The sequence below is a fragment of the Schistosoma mansoni genome, chromosome 7 (genome assembly GCF_000237925.1).
Source record: "Schistosoma mansoni strain Puerto Rico chromosome 7, complete genome".
In the NCBI taxonomy this organism is placed as follows: Eukaryota; Metazoa; Platyhelminthes; class Trematoda; order Strigeidida; family Schistosomatidae; genus Schistosoma; species Schistosoma mansoni.
Genome location: NC_031501.1, coordinates 4,433,426 through 4,454,301, shown reverse-complemented (window position 1 = coordinate 4,454,301; position 20,876 = coordinate 4,433,426). Strand labels below are relative to the sequence as shown.

Here is a 20,876-nt window from a genome sequence, read left to right as displayed (position 1 = left end):
TTCTTCTACCATGGTCTTAATGCCTTATATTTTTTTTCTTCTTCCTCATACTCTTCTTCCTTTATAGTCATCTGCTTCCCCTTCCATCTCCCCCCTAAATCTTCTACCCCCAACTGGTTTATTTCTGTTTCTATGATCCTCCTGATTACACTTAACCTCGATTTCAACATTTTATCTTATCGTACTGAGCCATCCTTTCCCAATGATTACTTCCCTACCTATCTTTTGATGAACTTTTTAAGCTATTAACGATCAAACGATTACTAAGTTTTCCTTATTAAAAAAAATTTTTAATACCTTTGTTTATTTTACTTCACTGTCACCATGTCTAACAGAAGTTTATTATCAATATTATCGTAATTATTATCATCCTGAAAAATAATCATATATATTTGCGATTGCACAGATTTGAAAATGAATTCTCCGAAAAGAGAACTCTACGCTGAACCAATCTTTCTTATTTAATATCTTAATGGGTGTATTCCGTTTACTAAAAAATTAATTAACGGACAAGTGAATATGGATAAGAGTGGCACTGTTATTTAAAACATGTCAGAACGATTCAACCCCAATAATTAATAAAACAATCAAGCGTACGTTACAATGGCACAAAGCTTTATCCTATCTAGTAATCAATCGATGTTATAGTGCACCTGATTGCCTTCAATTTATCTATACTAATTCTTTGAGTTCACTCACTTACGCCTTTATAAAACATAGAACATTCTCGAAAAAATGTATCGCGTTAAAATTAAATGTACACCTTGTTTCATCTGAATATAGAGCTATCTCCTTTCGTTTCTAAAGCTTCTCAAGTTAATCTGCGGACTTAGGAACGTATTTCTAAAATTGTTTTTGTAAAATAGATGGAATATGGCAAACAATGAAATCCAGAACGTATATTTCGTTCTATTTTACACTCAAAAAAACCGCCTTGCTTTAAAAAGTATATTGTTAGCTTAGTTTCCAAAGTAAAATTAACATATCTGGCTAAATTATTCATCACTATACATCGATCTCGATATGGGTAGTTCGATGCAAATATATTTCTGACAATAAAAGCTTCATTAAAAGAATATCTCTGCATTGCGTTTGCATTAGGAAGATTGTCCTAATCAGTAGACGTTACCCTATTGTCGGTAGACCTAAATTTCAAAGGATGAATAAAACACAACACATTTTTAATAAGCCTACTTAACGACTTGATGGAAAACGATCAAAATGTATTAAATAGGAATTCTCATATTATGTTCTAGATTCCTCACAGCTAATCCAGCTGGAAATTTATGTAATATGTGAAAAAATTCATTAATTGTAATGTTAAACCACATTTCATATTTCATTTTCATATGGGCCATAGGCTGTTTAAAAGTTCAGAGCAATTAAAAAATAAAATTAGTTTGTTTTCATCAATAAGTTTTACTTCAATAAAAATTACATGTTAACATAATGTCCACAAATGTAAAGGCATTTAAAAACATAGAAAATAAAGAAAGTTCTGAACAAGAACATTCATCATCAAAACGTCAAGTTGATAAGTGATTTACTTCTCTATTTAGTGAACTAGAAAACCGTTCACTAGGGTGGAAGTATTACAAAAACTGTTTAATTAGAATATAAATAATACTAGTTCGTTAAATCAGTGAAAGATCCCTTTAGAATAGTAACAGTTAGGAATTCACTAGTGATAAAAACCCTTGAACATATAGTGGTGAACCGTGGATTGTAAAGTTCAACCATCTCAAAAGTGAAACAAGCTACCTATCAATGTTAGTCGAAAATTTTCACAAATATTACTAGATGATTGAAGCTGGAAATTTAATTCACTGGACCTCACACTATTATTAGGAAACTTATCTGTACGGCGTTAGATTTCTTACTAATTATGGACTAGGATTAAATAACTGTCCACTACCTCATGTTATTTCAACACATGCTTGGCTGAAATCAATCAATAACATAAACCACTTGCAGTTTATTTACATTAGATTGGTTAGAAACCCAGTTTACTTCCTAAAATCCAACTACTTGACAAAATAACTTTAATAAATCCCTAATTCAAATCTTTCTCGTTTTAATAAGATTAATAAAATTAGATGAATACTGAGTAATATATTTTTTTACTCTGACGAGCAAATTTATCTACTTCAAATATATGCCGATTCAGTAAATTACTCTATGAAACGGAAATTCCAATAAAAAAAACCTAATCAAAATGAACACCAGGTATAAAATATTCCGTAAATAGCAATTAGACAACTCACCTCTAAAGGCATCTTGCGACAAATAACAAATTATATGATTATATAAAATATATATTCAACCGCTCAACATACCTATTTAAATCAAATGCATCGAGATTATTATAGTATTCAGAATTTTTTTATTACACTTTATTACGTACATATCATAGCTACAGAACGACTGATTTACCTACATGTCTAAACGAGTACATTAACAATATATAGCGGACAGATGAGATTGGATACCTTACTCATGTCCGTTGTTAACATATAAAGTGGCTGTCTATATCGGTTCTATGAACAACAACTTTTATGCCGACTTTATTTCTATTAAACGTGTTCTTATCACAGATGTTTCTTAAGTCTGATATATTGTTCAATATTTTAGAATTTGAACAAAGATTTGAGTAGAATAACATGAGTCTATTTTATTTCATTTGAAGACAAAGTAACTGGCAACTAAACTGTTTCCTGTAAGTAATTTAAACCCATTATGTAACTATGACTTATAACACAACAGTTTATAAGCAGTTGACGCTAACAAAACGAAATAAAATGGATTCATCTTATTCTACTCAAATCTTTGTTCTTACTCTCTCCAAGGTGATAAAGGGAACTATGTGTGTGAAATTTTTGAAGTTAATTATAATTTAACAAATTTTCCAGTTTACGTCATAACACTATAACTTTTTCACCAATGGGCTTCATAAAATAAACGTTCACAGTTCCCTTCCTGGAAGCAATAACAGAAACTCTTGATAAATCCATAGATTCGAAGTATTTCTATATATAATACGACAAGCGCCAAAACACAAAAACAGTATAGGGTACTTGGCACTTATATACCGGACAGAGTCTTGAAAATAGCAGTTGTGCTATTGTTCAACACTCTCTTCTGGTGTTTATCTTCGAATTATGTAACTAACATGCTTTTGGGTATATCTTATTTAATCTAACTCAACAATCATTCTTGAACCAATGGAAAATTATGTAGCTGAACAAAATGATTGGGTTTATTATTGTGATCAACAAGTTGGTTAGACCAAAGTTATTATAAATTCAATAATTTGCTTTTACTTGTACACGGATTACAGAATAACAATTGATAATGAGTTATATGTTTTATTGATCCATGACTTTGGCGAACATTGGTGAACAATGTGAAAATGTTTTTGGCCTTCTAAAACTACTAATCCTTAAATTCTCCTTTTAAACATTAAAAAACACACTCAACGATTGCGACCATAGTGTTTAGGTGAGATATTTGGCTGTTACCCTACACTCAGTTGATGGGAAATGGTAATGTAAAATGATATGATGGGAGTGTGAATGTTTATACGTACAGTGAATCGGTCATATCATCAACATTTCACAACATATAAATCATGAAAACAGTTGTATCTCTGTGTATAAATCGTATCGCAAATGAGTCAAGAAGTTTCTCCCCACAGCACTCAACACGGTGGCTGATGGAGTCGTAACCTAGTGAATTATTTTATTTATTACAAAATATTCCACCCATTCAGACAATAAGCTGCTTTCTTTTATCTAAATTATGACAAAAAAACACATAATTACGGATATTATATCAACCAAAAATTAGTTTCGACTGAAATTAACGAGAAGTCAACTCCTTTTACAATACCAATGTATGTGAAAAGATAGAGTAATCAATTATATTGTAATGATCATTCAATTGAATATATAACAATATTTTTGAACTGTTTATTAATAAAGAACACACATGTTTAGCTGGCATATAAATGAAAGCCAAAATAGCATAAGATCAAAAATTACGACTCTCCGAAACAGATTTGTTTTGAAAAAAAATCTGGTGAAACTTCGTCAAAATTATTCATTTTATTTTGCTCTAGTTCGTTTTATTATTCTACGAAACAATAGTATTTGACTCAAGCTTTAAAAATGATGTATTCGAAATAATCAAATATCATGTAGTATGCGTACTTTTATGGAAAGTTCCAGTCAATATCAGACGAAATAAAATTTCACATATTTTGTTCCCCCCATTATCTTTAAGAGATCAAGAAGAAATAATCGAGCAGAATAACGTGAATTCATTTTATTCCGTAAGGTTCTAATCAGCTACTTACAACCTATAATATTTTAAAAACTCAAAATTCTTGTAAAGCTTACATAATTATGACAGTAAAAATGGATATGTATCATCATGATGGAGTAATGAGGTTGAAGACATATAAAGAGTGATGTAAATAGATATTGTATGTATTAGAAGATTCTGGATAATCGAAAATGGTGGCGAAAGATCACAGAGATATGATAGAGCAGTTGAAAACAAATTAATAGCAGTTAAGAATGACATGACTTGAGATCAATCAGGTAGCAAATAAAGTTAAAAATTTGAAAGGATTGATGTAACTCGTATGAGAGAAAAAAATAGCAAGAATGATTTAATAAACTTACAATGAAGTTACCATGTTAAGGAACCATTTACTACTGTTTCCTTTGCGATACATAAGTCTAGTTTGAGGCGTTTGTTGCTTATGGACTTGGTGAATTTGAGAAGAACGGAATTCCAGTGTCGATTGATGATGCTAAAAGATTTCAGTCTATCAACTCTATTCCCTGTGTCACAGCGATTTTTTACAATAGCGCTGCTAAAAGCTTTTATTCCCACTGAATTGATACATTTTGAGGTATGTCCTTGTAGTCGAACGTAGTCCCTTTGTTCTGTACCGTCAAGTAAATGCTTTGACAGCCATATCTCTTCAGTCTCATTATTCCGTTATGATAATACATATCCATTTTTACTGTCATAATTATTTCAGTTTTACAATAATCTTGAGGTTTTAAAATATTATAGGTTGTAAGTAGCTGATGAGAACCTTGCGGAATAAAATGAATTCATGTTATTCTACTCAATTCTTTGTTCATGTTCTCTTCGTAGTGAAACTTGACTAACAAAAAAAACAAAAAACAAAAAAAAAACAATTGTTTTTATTATGACTTACAAATGTTGTAGCATGTTAAATGTAGTGTGGTGTTTGCTGCTTATGTTGACAGGTAAGAGTAATATGCAACACCAATCAGAAGTGGAGTGCCTCTCAGTAGAAGATTAAGGAGATCGAATCAAAGAGAACAGGAATGTAGACAAGGAGTATTCGTAATGAAAAAAATGAAGGAACGATGAAGTTTGTAAAAGGCAAAAGATGAAAGACGTGCAAATGCTGTATTTAATATATGGTTTTCATATGTTACGAAGATGTTCTGTAATGTTGTATTAAATAATATATTGGTTGTTCATACCTGAGTGTTTATTCACTTCAATAGTTCAAATAAATAACGTATTAAATAATAAAATGCATAAAATAAGTGACAAAAACGTTAGTTAGTTTCATTTATACACACATTGTTAATACTGTTTCATTATTACTGTTGATAGCTGTATTTGATAAAACTTGTTAGTAAAAAACTCATAAAAGGGTAGGTCACAAGTAATTTCCGTAAAATTAGACCAAATGAGGTAGACTTCACGTTTGATTATCAGTTCCGAAATAAGTTTAGTTTGGGGATCTGTGGAAATTTTAGTATTTTCACAGTTGAATTCACGAGTCGATCTAAACTAGACCACCAATGAAAACCTGGAGGCAATGGACGGCCGTTTCGTTCCAGTGTGGGACTCGTCAGCAGTGCACATACGTGATCCCATACGTAGGACTCGGACCCAGGACCATAGGTCCCGGTTAATCATGCATTTTCAACAGTGAATTTCAAAACTATATGATGGTTACAAGACTTTCGTTGACATCTAAATGAACTTTGCTAGCGCTAAACTTTTTAAGTAATTGATAACTTTGTGGTAGTACGGTTTAAATTTTGTATTAGTTTTATGAATACTATCACCTTGTAAACAGTATCTTCGTGTACATCATACTTCTATGAGTATTAAAAAATATCCGAGTCTTGAAGCTTTCTGAAACTAATGGACCACTTATTTTCTGACTCTGAACATACTGCTATAAATTTCCTTGTTTTACATATTTTGTGACTAAACAATTAGGTATGTTCTTGGATGCTCCTTTACACAGCTAACAGCCCATCACAAATGTAGTTTTTAGGAAAATCAAGCAGAAACATTGAGGTGGTAGGCATATTTTTCTTTTCCACATTTTTGTGAAAAAATGAGCCGCACTTTCTGGAGAATTCATTGATTAAAGTTTGATTCTTCAACAGAAGATTCCAGAGAATCGAAGCAAGTCAAAACGTCTACGAATCAGGGTGACTGACGGTTAACAAATGTCGACGAACTTTATTTGTACACATTCCTAGAATTTTCCAATGTCAATTGGATATATGACACGAATTCCCTACCATATTAATGTGATCAAAGCAGATGTTATTGAATAAATTAGATGTCATTTTTTCAAATTTATTCTACTCGTAATTATTTATAACTTATGAATTTAGTTTTCTATATTTTATTTCCATTTAGGTATTATCAGAAATGATTTTGTGGATGATATTATACTTGATCCAACCGAAATTGCCCGTGAATATTTGAAGACATGGTTTATTTTAGATATGATTAGTTCTATACCTATGGATTATGTTTTATTCGCATTCAAAGGATATGAACAAGGAGAAAGGGCTGAACATTTGGTGCAGGCAGGTAAAAGGAATTTTCTTAAATATAATTCACAAATTAAGTTAATAACGACATAAGTTCTGAAATAACGATTGGAAAAATGTCAGACTAAAATTAGATGGTCTCAGTGTATCACCAAATAATCTGATGGTAATTTCTTTGCAGAAAGCATTGCAATTTAACTTCTCAAAGATAGATATGGTCAGATCAAAATCTGAAACGTCATTGGACGATAATTTAATATGGAACTATTTAGACCTCTACTTATCATAATGGTTTTGATTTTAATTTTTCCCCGTTGTTGGGACTGAACTGCTGGAAAGAAGTTGGATTTGTCTACTGTTGATAGCTGTAAATTTTAAGAGAGTAATCTAATGTACAGTGGATGTAACAATTACTCAGTTGGTTGATTACCATAAATGAGTACACAAGTTTATGAGTAGAATATAAAAATATGAGTAAACTCGAGTTAAGAATAGATTACTTAAACCAAATGATTAAGTAAGGAAAAAAAGATTGAAAAGTATATCTAAATTTTCAAAAAACATGTAGATGGCTGATGCATAGAAAAAGTGTTTTGCAATGAAAGCACATGTATCTTTATTGAAATCGAAAATCACATATGAGACAATAAACATTTTTCTTAACAATTTCACTTTTGAGTGTGAACGTATTCGACAGGTTGAAGGCGTACCAATATCTATTTTTTTAGAACTGCTCCAAGGTAATGTTTACATTGTCATGGGTTGAAAAATTTAAAACTGGAATCATCAGTAGGGCTACTTATTGCAAGAGATTTGTGGATGATAAATTCATATCATGTGTTAAAGATTTCGACATGGCTTGATCCTTAGATAGACCCAGTAATGCACAGAATAACATCGTATCAACTGTTGTAGGAGAAAATACCAAAAAAACGGACATTTTTAGATATGCTTCTGAGTTAAAAAGCGGATAACACTACAAAATAAGCTATTTATATGAAACCCACCTCGACTAGCCGGCACTCAATCCTTCATACATTCTGCCCGTTGTTAAACAAACTTGGCATGGCAAGGTATTGCATTATCAGAACTCAACATATCTGAACTTTTGGTAAGACTGAATCAAATAAAAACTACCAGTTTAAATACTAATCTGAAGTGCATTTTTAACGCAGTCAGTTGAATATCTAACTTCTCTTTAACATAATTTCAAAGAAAAAATCTTTCTACCACTTTATAACACAGAAGGGAAAACAATATAACTTTGAAATAGCCTGAAATTACCAATCACGAATTCATATTGTACTGTTAAATTCATTGCCATTGAGATCGTCAAACTGTTTATCCCAGACAGTACTCAACATTACTTAGACGATTACAGTGCATCGCATTGCATTTATTAATTCATATAAGTAGACACATATATAGCTATGAGTAGTTTAATAATGAAATCAATGGGGGCGGAACATGAGCCTAAATGGCTTCAGGACTAGTTAATATCGAATGCTTATTTAAACTCAAGAGAGATAAGTAAGAGAAACAGTCCATAAGATAGAAATTACAACAACTTTTAAAAATTTGCATAGAAATCCTCAATAAAACAGTCTTCAGCTTGTGAAAGCGCTGATCGTTAGAAAATCAAATCATCGTTTGTATGCACATAAGCAATTTGTTCTCATTCCGAATCTCCAAGGCTACTGTTTGCCATTTGTTAATCCCTTGTGTGGTGTGACAATTTCCGAATCATTGTACATAATATTTTCCCACTATATTTTCAATAATCATTTTGTAGTTAACTGGTGACTAATTTTTATAAATAAATACAGTGACAAGCATACTTTCGTCTGCCCATTGTTCCGTGAAAATTCCTCCTAGTTGCCGCAATTATTAATCAAATAAATAATCATATTTAAACGCAACGAATTTCCCAAAGTACATTACTTTGTAAGTTTAAAATTGTTGAAAAAAACAATTCGTTAGTATTTGTAATTGTCTAAATGACTTGTCTGTAATACATAATTAAATCAGTCTATGGATCAGTTGAACCCACGGTTACACAATTTAGAATAAATATTATATAACAGTAGGCCCAAGAAACAATAGTGTAATTATTAACGCCATCAAAATCTACGTAAGTTATGAAATATTATGAATTATGTAAAGGATATTAAACTAATGTAAACGCCAAGTAAATTGTTCACATGTTGATGAAACTTTTATAATCATCATTTGACTACAATGAGTGATGACGATGATTGAAATAGGGATAATAATATTTATATCCTAATTTTAACTTTTCATATATTCTGTCGACTGATTATGTTGATAAAACGTAGAAAACGGAAGTCGAACACGAAATATGCTTAAGACTCAATATGTCACACATGCATTTGTATACCAGATGAATGAGTAGAGAGCAGCGAATATGGAAATCGGATAGACGAGAGGCAGCAGGAACCTACTCAAGATGTCAAATTAGTCAATATCTTAATATTATTAAACTATACAAAGTATAAAACACGGGTAAGTAGAAAGAAAGACATACTCACAAAAACATTTACAAAAGATGTTTAATCTTAGTAATGAACAGTTGATAAGAACAAATAACAAAAATTGGTGTAGTAGGTCACAAAAACCGATTAGTAAACGAATGCCACCCTTGGTTTTTTGCGCATTACTGTAGTTTGACGTGACCTTTAGGCTTCTCACCAATAATAAAAATTTACGAACTTCCAACCTTTAATTCGGAACATCTAAACCCCCCTGATATATTAAATATGTCTTTCATTTATGGTGTTTTTCCTATTACCATATATAGGGTTCGATCAGATATTTAAAACAAGAGGCTACAACAATCTCTTGGTAAACTTCGAAGAGTATAGATGTAGTAGATATCCTTTGGCACCCACTAAACAATCTGTTTCAATACCCCTCAGATTCCATGAATTTAGCATTTGGTAGGAAATACTAATCATCTCCCTGATGTACTGTATTCGTTGTCTTAAAACTTCGTCACAGAACTTGATATCTTAGTAGCTAGTATAATATAGATGGCATTCACGGGTGCACCTTTCTTCTCATTAGAGAACTATCCACAGGAATGAGGACGCTATGACGAGGTGAGTAAATTGCGCTTAAACTAGAGAGCGTCAGTTCTTGAAGTAGAACACAGAGACATAGTAGGACCTCTATTCCTGCTCATATTTATTAATGACCTCGAAAAACCTCATTTCATGTTTTCATGGAAGCAGAAAATATTGAACTATGAAAAGCTAACAAATATAAAGGAAGTTCACAATAGCTACAAAGAGGCCTAGTGCTACTGAAACAGTGGACAGAAACAACAGTTTGACATCCAACTTCCAGAAGCGTTAGAAGATGATATTTCAAACAAGAGAGGAGCACCGGATCTTCTACTTCTTCAAGAGTTGCCTCCCTATAACACTGACGTGTAGTGATGTCGATTTGTTGTTCACAGAAATATTAGAAACCAGCAACAAATATCAGGAGGATCCAGAAAAATTCTACACTATTCTCTATTACCTTTGAATGCAGCTAGGCATTCTGACTTCTGAGCTTTTTTGATTAATCAACTCACACATCTCAAAATTCACAAAGTTTCTTGCACTTTTCCATTTCAGAGGGTGCATGATTCTCCTGAATTGAGTAAACTGGTGTGAAGCAATGTTATTCTTGAGAATAAGGGTAAAAGTCCATGAAGATTGACTTTACCTCTTGAGACTTTACTCGCTAAGTTACAGGAGAATAATTAGCGACCTGATCGTGGTATGCAACATCGTAACAGCTCTTAAAAAAAGAAAACAATCAGGTCAGGTCACATGTTTTCTCGGCACTACTTTGAACGCTTTCTCAGCCGATGTGACTGCAGCCCCCTAGGTGGACAGTTTTAAGGAGAAACTCGATAACCATGTACCTATTCAAGCTAAACAGTTATTTACATGGAACATTGATTAACCATATGGACTTACAGGGAAATATCCCTTTGCACTTATCAACATACTTGCGCCATTCATTATTCATTACTACCATTAGTAACACTCTGTATAATCTTATCTTTTTAGATTTCTCTTTACATGTCTTTTTTATATATTTACGTACTTATTTCTTTTGTTCAACAAATTAAATGTATTTGTGTATACAGCCTCTGCCTTCCCTCTTTCTATTTAAATCTAAAGTCTTCCATATTATAAACAACCAGTCGGTTGAGCATTAACTTGATGGCTGCTGGTTCTAGCGACTCCACTGCCCTAAAAAATGCATTCGTTTTTAATCAACGCACACTAACCTCCAAACAACTGCCAAATTTCTTAGGATAAGTCAAACCAAGTGGCTTATGTACTCACACTAGACGACACAGACGACGGCAAGCTTGAAAGAGTACTCTAACATCAAAAAGTAAATAAAAGAAATTAACTGGTTTCCACTAGCCTGTCAAAAAGATACTGGATATTTGTGATGGAGTCGGGTAATGAAGATTTAGTTAGGGATATGTAGATTACTGAAATTAGACCAACTGATAAATGAGATGATTACTGGCTTATTGAGTGCAAGGTTGAGTAAGATAAGACTAGAGGCAGAACTCTGTTGGGAGTTTGAACTAGACGAATAAAACCTTTGCCTAGACAAACTAAGAACCATTTCTTTTAAGTGATGTTCATACATAAACTCGAAACAAACAGAAGTTCGCAAAACCGTCCATAAACTAAGTCTTGTCATCTTCAGGATGATAAACAAATAATATATTTTACTGTAAAATTACCCTATTGAAAGGCTTTTAGTTAAACATGATTTTAAATTTGTTAACAAAATGAACATTCACTTAGAATAATGAATTCCGTAGAAACATATTTTAATCTATTTTCTCATTATCATTCATTTGCTTTAATTGGTTGTAGCTTACCATGAAGAATAAAGAAATATATGAAACTTCGGTTAATAGGTACCTCGTAATTATGTCTATTTAGTTTACAATAATTTATATCTTTTTACCTGTGGTCATTATCTGATAATAATTGATGTTTCATATATATTCTTTCTAATACACTAATTAACTTTCAGTTTCCAAACTCTCACGGGTTAAATATTTTGACATTTATTTCACCTCTCAAAATAACTCAATGTTTTCGACAATTGTTTTATGTTAAGTTAATTCATAATTATCATCACATATATCTGTTGCTCTCATGGATTAAACTTGGTTATATTTCCTTATTTTTGTGACCTGCGAGATTATTATAAGGCACCAATCAATCCCTTTAGTTTTCAATATTATTAATAATTTTAGACAAGACCATCTATTTGTTATTATTCAGTAAGCTACATGATATTAAAATTTTAATGATCGTTTCCAGAACCTCCATAGTTAACCTAAGCCTTCGTAAAATTTTACTTACTACTATGTTCAGAAATGACTTGAAATAATTTTTACTTCTATGGGTCATTCTCATAAATTTATGTTGATGCACATGGTACATCAGATTTACCAACTCTAATAGTTGCGATAATTTGTGCATGCAACTACCGAACGTTTTGATAGTCGAACTTAATTCTACTCATAAAAGATATTGTCTTTACTAGCAATTTTTAGCATTCGCTAACCTTACAGTTTACAAATTCCATTGGACAACATAAATCTTTGTCCCGAATGAGCAAGCAATGTCTTATATAGATGTTGATCTCAGGTGTTTAGAACCATACTTGACCTTGATTTTATGCTGGTCGACATTTATCAGCTAAGAGTATCTTCGATTTCAACAGAACTCGTACTCTTTATTCAGCGTTTTAGTTACGGACGTTCACACTAAGTTAAGTGGATCACGCGGCCTTAATCATTTAAATCACGTAAAGGTTATACTGAGTCATTTGAACTACTATCTACATGCTCACTTGGTTGGTACAATATAGTTACCATGGATGGGCTGACAAACATAATTTTCACCAGTGATCAGTAACCTTTGTGTATAAATGGAAGAACATTTCATTTTGGCTGTCTTCAGTCAAAACAGTATACAGACGTAGACAACCAGAACATAGAAACTTTTAGATCAGTATGACTAATCTAATTAGGAACACATTTTCTTGTTGCATGTAATAATCCATCAATTTACAGTCAATGGTGCACTGTTGTAAACTGATTAGTTGAAACCTATGATTCGTGAAATTCAACAAAGGATGTAATGTGATTTTGCAGCTCACCGTTATCTCCTACATCTTATTAGTGTAGATATATACATTATTTTCCTGTGAGATTGGATCGTGAGAACACCTGGTGTCGCATCCTGAGAATTTATCAGAGTCAGTAAATCCTTCAAAAAAAATAACATAAAATTGAACCCCTTAACCACCCCACCAATTCCATTTATGTTTACATCTGCCCTATCACTTTCTTCATCTACACAGTCATCTTTAATTTTAATAAACTGTTAATTGCAATTAGCATGGTGACACCTTTCCTACTATACAGAATGTTCACACGACGTCATTGTAATAATTAATACCAATATTTCCATTACCCGATAAAATTCTACTACAATGCATTTTATTCGCACGACTTGTTTGCTGGTAATTATATCGACCATAATTTAACAACTTACAACGAATTATTCTGAACTTTTGTATACGGTCTTCTGATTTACAAATGACACATTTTTGAAGCATTTATATAAATGACGCTACCCAAAACATTGTTTATAAGTTGTGTAGCGGGACGTGGTGTCGAAATTGCAATACTTATCGGATGGAGTGAAAAGTTTTAGTGAATCGAAACACGGCGTCAGCTGAACACTTTGAGGCCAGTGGAGAAGACGATTCGGATATCAGAACCTAATGGAAGATGCAAATAGAAAATTGAAGGCCACGTATGTGTATTGTGTAAATATTTTGTAACTTCTCGTAATATATGTATTTATCTCCCACCTATTGTTCTGTTTTACATTTGTACCTCAACAGATGCAAAAGTTGGTCTTTTTTTAACCCATAGCATAGTTCCGTTCAAAAACATTCTTTGTATCACACAATAATTATACACCTATAATTGTAGATCTTGATAACAAAGTTATTGGAGACAATTGTTCGCTCCAATACTCATTGTTTTAGAATGTTCTATGGGGATTTTTAAGCAAATTTTTATGACTAATTATGACTAATTATAAAAATTGACAAAAAACTCTGTTTGAAATTCCACTTTAAATCCCTGTGCATGGTAGTGTTTATTTCGTTTGGAAATACCATTCAAAAAGTAATGGTTAGTAGCACAACTCATTTGTTATATCAGACAATGTTTTCAGTTGTCTTCATTAATACATTGAAATAAGCTTCATAGATTCGAGCAGACAAAGTAAGATGACAATATTATGAAGCACATGAACGAGGGAACTCACGATATTAATAGCAATAGAAAATTGTGTATTAAACAATACTTTTGGCCTATAAACACTACCAAGACAGGTTTACTTCGATTTAAAAGCGGTACTTATCTGTTCACTAAGATAAATACCGATCTCAATAATTCCAAAGTAATATACTGTCTTATAAATTTTAAGCTTGATATAATTCTACGGAAAACATTGTTCGTTTTATTTTTATTACAGTTAATGAAAAGCGTGCTTCCGATCATTAAGATGTAATTCCTACAAAAAGTTGTTTACTTATTGAACCTAAATAAGTCCAAAATCCACCCTAATACAGTTCTGTGAATTAAATATTCAATGACTTATATTTCGCCTTTTTGTCATTCCATCACTTTATAAACTTAACATTTTCATCGCGATCTTTTATCCATGTTTGATAGTCTCAAAAGCACTTATATACTGAACCATTAAAAAGACTAATGAGTAGTCACAATACTATAAGTTTTGGAAAAAGCATTTTCAAATACTTGTATCTTCATTTCACAGGACCATCGAAAAAGTATTTTATAGTTTACGTAAATGCAAAACTTAGTATTAATTGTTTGTAACATTGTTGTTGTTGATATTGCCACTAACATTCCTCGTCTGTCACCCCTCTTGGAATGAAGGCAGCTGACCAGAGATGTGTAACCAACTCTGTCCTGGACTGTCCTTCTCATTCGTTCTCAAGTGCCATTTATTCTCTTTATTTCTGCATCCAATCCCTTGAGAGATTCGATCCTCGGTCTGATCGTTTTCCTTCAGCTATGAGTACTCCAAGTTAGGGATTGCTTTGTGATCCATCTTGAAGACAATCATAAAGTGTGATCTATTGTCATTTGACATATTTTCCTAATTTCCTCTTCATTTGGAAGGTGGTTTGTTCACTCCCATAATACGTTATTGACGACGGTGTCTGACCAAAGGCTCTAAAATATCTTGCATAGATGACTGTATATAAACGCATGTACCATTTTGATGACGGTTACTGTAGTTCACCATGGTTTGGCTTCTTACAAAAAAATATCTTAACCTACTGTATTGAAAATTCTGAGTTTCGTGTTTGCTGACAATTCTTTTGAGTTCCAGATGTTTTTCAGTTATAGGAATGATGTCCTTTCATGACATCTTCCTTGTTTATCCACGAAGCTGCCAGGGTGCGTAAAAGTATCCACTTCATCCAGAGCTTCTCCAACAAGTATGGTTTGGTTTGGTTGTTGTTGCAACAACAAGCCTATCTCTTTTTCTGACTCCAGCATCATATATTTATATGGGAAGCAGGCAGTAGTTTCTGATTAATGATCTGTTTGATTGGAAAAAAAGATCAACACAGTAAAAATGGAATAAGAACATGAAAACACCAGAGAATTTTTAGAAACTTGACACTCAGGTCAATCAGCAATAAACAAGCACATTGAAATCCATCCAATTTATCAACCAATCAGGAAAATTATTCAGAAACATAGGAACAAAAATCAAACCAATGGGGAAGATACAACCAAAACAAAGAAATAAATAATAACAGATTTAAGGTCAACAAGAATCAATCAACATCGAGGTGCACAGGACAAGCTGTGAACCACATGTGGAGAAATTAAAACACTTCACTTCTACCCGAAGTTTGTGCTGATGATGTCGTTCAGAAGGACGATGAAAGCTTCACGACCAAACCATCCAGCTCAGAGAACAAAACTCCATCAAAATCATCCATTTGAGCTACGAATCTTCTCCACCATCTCAAAATCATATGCGCGTAGTACGCTTCTCGTTGTTCGAAAATGGGAGAATTTCGCCAAAAGGCAAGCTTCCACTCGAGAACAACTATATTTTCCCCACGAGTGTCTTCGCCAGCTTGTTCTACCAACACGTGTAAGATACAGACTTCCAATCAACTGCCCATTGGGACGGAGAATAGATGAGCAAAGTGAAAGAAAAATGGTACATCTAATGATAACGGATACACAATACAAGCGATCCCTCAAAACTAGAATTCTTCGCAGCACTAGAGTCATCACTGAAAACTTCCGGAATAAGTGAGGAAACGCGACAAGAAATAAGACAAACTATAGAACCACTAACTCAACTGATGAAGGGCAACAGCCAACTGACTTCACAAGCACAAACAGCTTTAAAGAAACTCAGAACTAGAAAAGATATTTTCCAGCGGACAAAGGGCGCACCACAGTCATTATGGACAAAGAAGAATACATCGAGAAAGCCGAGGATCTACTCGAGGACAAAAGCATATACAAACTGATGGACGTAAATCCAGTCAAATGGCTAGACAATCGTATTTCAAAAACTTTAAACAAGCTAGTCAAAGCAGGAGAAATAACAAAGCAAGACCAAAGGAGAATGAAACCCAATGAACCAGTACTCCCTCGATTCTACGGCAGACCGAAGATACACAAACCAAACCTCCCATTACGTCCAATTGTCGTACTACCAGGAACACCGATGAACCATTTGTCAAGAGAAATCTTTCGAATACTGAAACATTTAGTGGATTCGTCGGACCACCCCATCAAATCCGCCACACAATTTCTTTATCAGATTAAGAACATTCAAATCAACGACGACAAGCTGATGATATCGTCCAACGTAACGGCGCTATCCACTTCAATTGAACCAAGCTTAGCAAAAGAAACTCTGTCCTTGCCTCTAACCAACGACGGAAATCTCGCGAAATATACGAAGCTTCAAAGTCAAAGCCTACTTGAAATGATATATTTATGTCTAACAACAAATTTCCAAGTCAACAATAAAATCTACGAACAAACAAAAGGAACACCAATGGGATCACCAATATCAGGACTCGTCGCAGAAGCAGTAATGCAGAAACAAGAAACCACGATTCTACCAGTGATCAAACCAAAAATTCGGATTCGTTAAGTAGACGACACATTCGTCATCGTCAAAAAGGATGAACTAGAAAACACCTACAGGCAGAGCAATAACGTCTTCAGCGACACCAAGTTCATCATGGAACAAGAGTCGAACAACAAGCTATCATTCTTAGATATATTAATCACCAGAACCGATACAGGTAAACTGAAGACTCTAGTGTACAGGAAGCCGACTCACACTGATCAAATTCTCAACTACAATAGCAACAACCGAAGAGCCCACAAAATCAAATGCCTACAAACTTTGCTCAAGAGGACGAGGACACGCTGCAACACAACTACAGCACGAAAAAATGAAGAAAAATACGTGAAAACCATCCTCCAAAAGAACGGCTATCCAATCAATTTCATCAAAAAAACCCAACCACACCCATCATCAGAAACGAAGTCAAGTACAGAAATCAACAAAAGGATAACCTTACCATACTTAAAAGGTATATCGGAAACGACAACGAGACTGCTGAAAACCTTCGGAATAGGTGTTGCCCACAAACCAACAAAATACCTTCATTCAATCTTACGCAAACCAAAGGATGAAATGACAAAAGGAGACAAACCAAACATCATCTACAAAATAAATTGTGCCAACTGCGACAAACACTGCATCGGACAAAGTGGACGCCCTCTTCATATTCGCCTGCATGAACATCAGTTAACAGTCAAACTCCATGACGTGTCTTCACTCAGATCAATGCACGTGGACAACTGCGGACACACATTCGACTGGAAAAATGTGGAGATTTTCGAAAGAGGCAATTCCAAAAGCACCAGAGAATTTTTAGAAACTTGACACTCAGGTCAATCAGCAATAAACAAGCACATTGAAATCCATCCAATTTATCAACCAATCAGGAAAATTATTCAGAAACAGGAACAAAAATCAAACCAATGGGGAAGATACAACCAAAACAAAGAAATAAATAATGACAGATTTAAGGTCAACAAGAACCAATCAACATCGAGGTGCACAGGACAAGCTGTGAACCACATGTGGTTATATTGATATGTGAAATAAACTTAAAGCCTGACAAAAATAAAGCATACGCTTGCTGTCTTACGTAATTACTCCTGTTAGCCTCTTGTTTATCAATAATATCGTCCAGATGCATACAACTTTTCACCTCTGCCAGAGATTCTCCATTAAGTGTGATTGGGCTGATGATCTCTGTATAGTATTGTCTGTATGGGATAGAAGAGTTAGATCATCTATGAGTTCCAAATCGTCTAGTTGCATCAAAGCTTTCCTCTGTATCCAGTACTTCCCTTGAGATCTGAGGTCTTCATAATCCAGTCAACAACTTGAAGAAAGAGAAAGGGAGAGAGTAACCAACCTTGCCTGACACCGGTTCTTACCTGGAATGCATCAGTCAGCCGTCCTCCTTGCACGACTTTGCACTGTAGTCCGTCGTATGTGTCCCGTGTGATGCCGACGATCTCCTCAGGTACACCATAGTTTCAAACAAGGATCCATAACCTGCTACCACTTACACTGTCAAACACTTTCTCATAGTCAAGGAAGTTGATGCATAGTGACAAATTTCGTTCAATTGATTGCTCAACGATGATCCGTAGTGTCGTGATTTAGTCTGTGCACGACCAATCCTTACGGAACTAAGATTGTTGGTCTCAAAGTTTTGTGTCTATTGAATCTTTCAGCAACACTCTGTTGAGAAGCTTTCCTGGTACTTACAGTGGTGTGGTGCCTCTGTAGTTCCCGCACTTGCTTAAATCTCCTTCCTTTGTTCTCCTTCACTGACTTCTTTGCCTCTATATACTCAAACCGTGCCCGGACTTTCTTCTTCCTTGTTCGACTATTGTTAATTGTCTTCTTGTTCTTCGTTTCTTAAGTGCTGCTCGGAGGTTCTGTAAAAATCCATTTCTTATGATGATGATTCTTACGGCCCAGAACATCCTGACACATTGAAATGAGTGCTTCATTGATTTCTTCCCAGTTGTTCTCTATATTAGTCTCTTATTCTTTCAGTAAATCTTGTAAGGCTTGTAACCTGTTGCTGAGATCTGTCTTCAATTCTATGAGTTTGTAAGTATATCGAAGAAGGGTTGTATTAAACCTTGGTAGCGCTGTTTCTCCAGTTGTTCAGTGCATTTTAGCAATAGTTTATCTTGGCAACCACCGAATGATAATCTGAAGCTACGTCACCTCCTCTCTTTGTTCTCATGTCTTCCACTGACCTGAATTTTTTAGTAATACAAATATGATCGCTCTGGTCATCTGCAGTGTATTCCGGTGGGTCCCATGTAGCTTTATATGTGAGCTTGTCGGGAGAATATTTTACAGTCTTTAACCATTTTGTTGAAGGCACATAAATTTGCAAAGCCCTCACCATTTTTGTTCCTTTCTCCCAGTTTATGTCATCCGATTATATCTTCATACCCGGTGTGTAACAGGCCTAATCAAGTAAGTAAATACTTCTGAAACATTCTTTTGGTCACAATAAATTTATTTGTCTACGTTTTTATTCCACTTCTATTTAATGGGAAACATTAATACCCGCATGCAAATCATAAATAATTAGTATGAGACTTGTAACTTGTACAGCGAATTGTCGTTAATGTTTAACAAACGCACCTGAATAGGTTATGAAACTAATAGGCATAATGATGAATTAAAAAAACAAGAAAACAGACGAATTGTTGGAATATCTAGATGGCAGGAACAGGTAGCCCAGATATTCCAGGAGGCCGCCTCTCTTACAAGTCTTCACTCTCTGCCGTCTGCAGTAGTTAACGTTCAGCTATTATTTATTGACTGCGCACAAATCACATTTAATGAATCTCCTGATTGTTCATTATCTGAAGTTATCATCATCAAATCCTCAATCCCCAACAATATGGGATAGCATTTACTTAAGTTCGAGCAAAAATACAGATTCTTAAAATTTCCACATATTGCCTTACGTTTCCTCAGTAGACAATATGAATCGAATTACTTAATCAAATTTCATAGAATATTCAATCAAATTAAATGGTTGTTTATTTTTAACTAAGTGAACCTTAAAATATTTTATTAACAAAACGTTTTACAAACTTCGAAAATCTTTGTTATCACTGTTGCTACTGAATAAAGTTGACATAAGTCAATCAAAGAGAGATAGTGGACTTACCATTTGGCAAAGCCAAAAACTATCTGAAAATGCTTACTATCATAAGCCTTATTTACACTGATTAATAGTCAGATAGTAAATAACTTCAATAGATCAGTACTCCCCACTAACTAATCAATTACTAGGTGGAGGAACACAGTTTGTTAATATGATAAATTTACATCATTGTTACCCTCAAAAAATAACTTTTTGATTCTCTCATTAAAATGTGAAAAAATACACTTTTGCTCATCTTCAACCTAATGTACTCTCCACCTAAGCTTAGTGATTTGGATCCTGTTCCAATAACCACTCGTAGTTCATCACCTAACTTTACTGACAGTATTTTTAGTCCAGACTATATAAATACGATGCAGCCGTATGGAGCAGCTGATGTCAGCTACTTAAACTCTATTCAAAGACAATTATCTGAATTGACGAATCAACTTGAGTCACTTCAAACCACTGTAGCAGCGGTTCAGGCCAGACAAGTAAGACCCCCTTTTAGACAGAGATCACGTTCTAGACCACGATCTCGTTCACCTAAACGAACATCCGAAATTTGTTGGTATCATACTAAATTCGGCGCAAAAGCACGGCGTTCTA

The 20,876-nt window shown here is 33.9% G+C and overlaps 1 protein-coding gene across 1 annotated transcript in view; it reads left to right on the top strand.

Annotated features, from left to right (window-relative positions):
• Smp_153100 (putative potassium/sodium hyperpolarization-activated cyclic nucleotide-gated channel) overlaps positions 1–20,876 on the top strand; it is a gene marked incomplete at its 3' end in the record, with an annotated part of 104,042 nt that overhangs the window by 46,919 nt on the left and 36,247 nt on the right. The window contains exon 3 of the mRNA XM_018798662.1: positions 6,715–6,891. Within this exon, the coding sequence (XP_018653582.1) occupies positions 6,715–6,891 (177 nt within the window). The remainder of the gene's footprint in view (positions 1–6,714; positions 6,892–20,876) is intronic.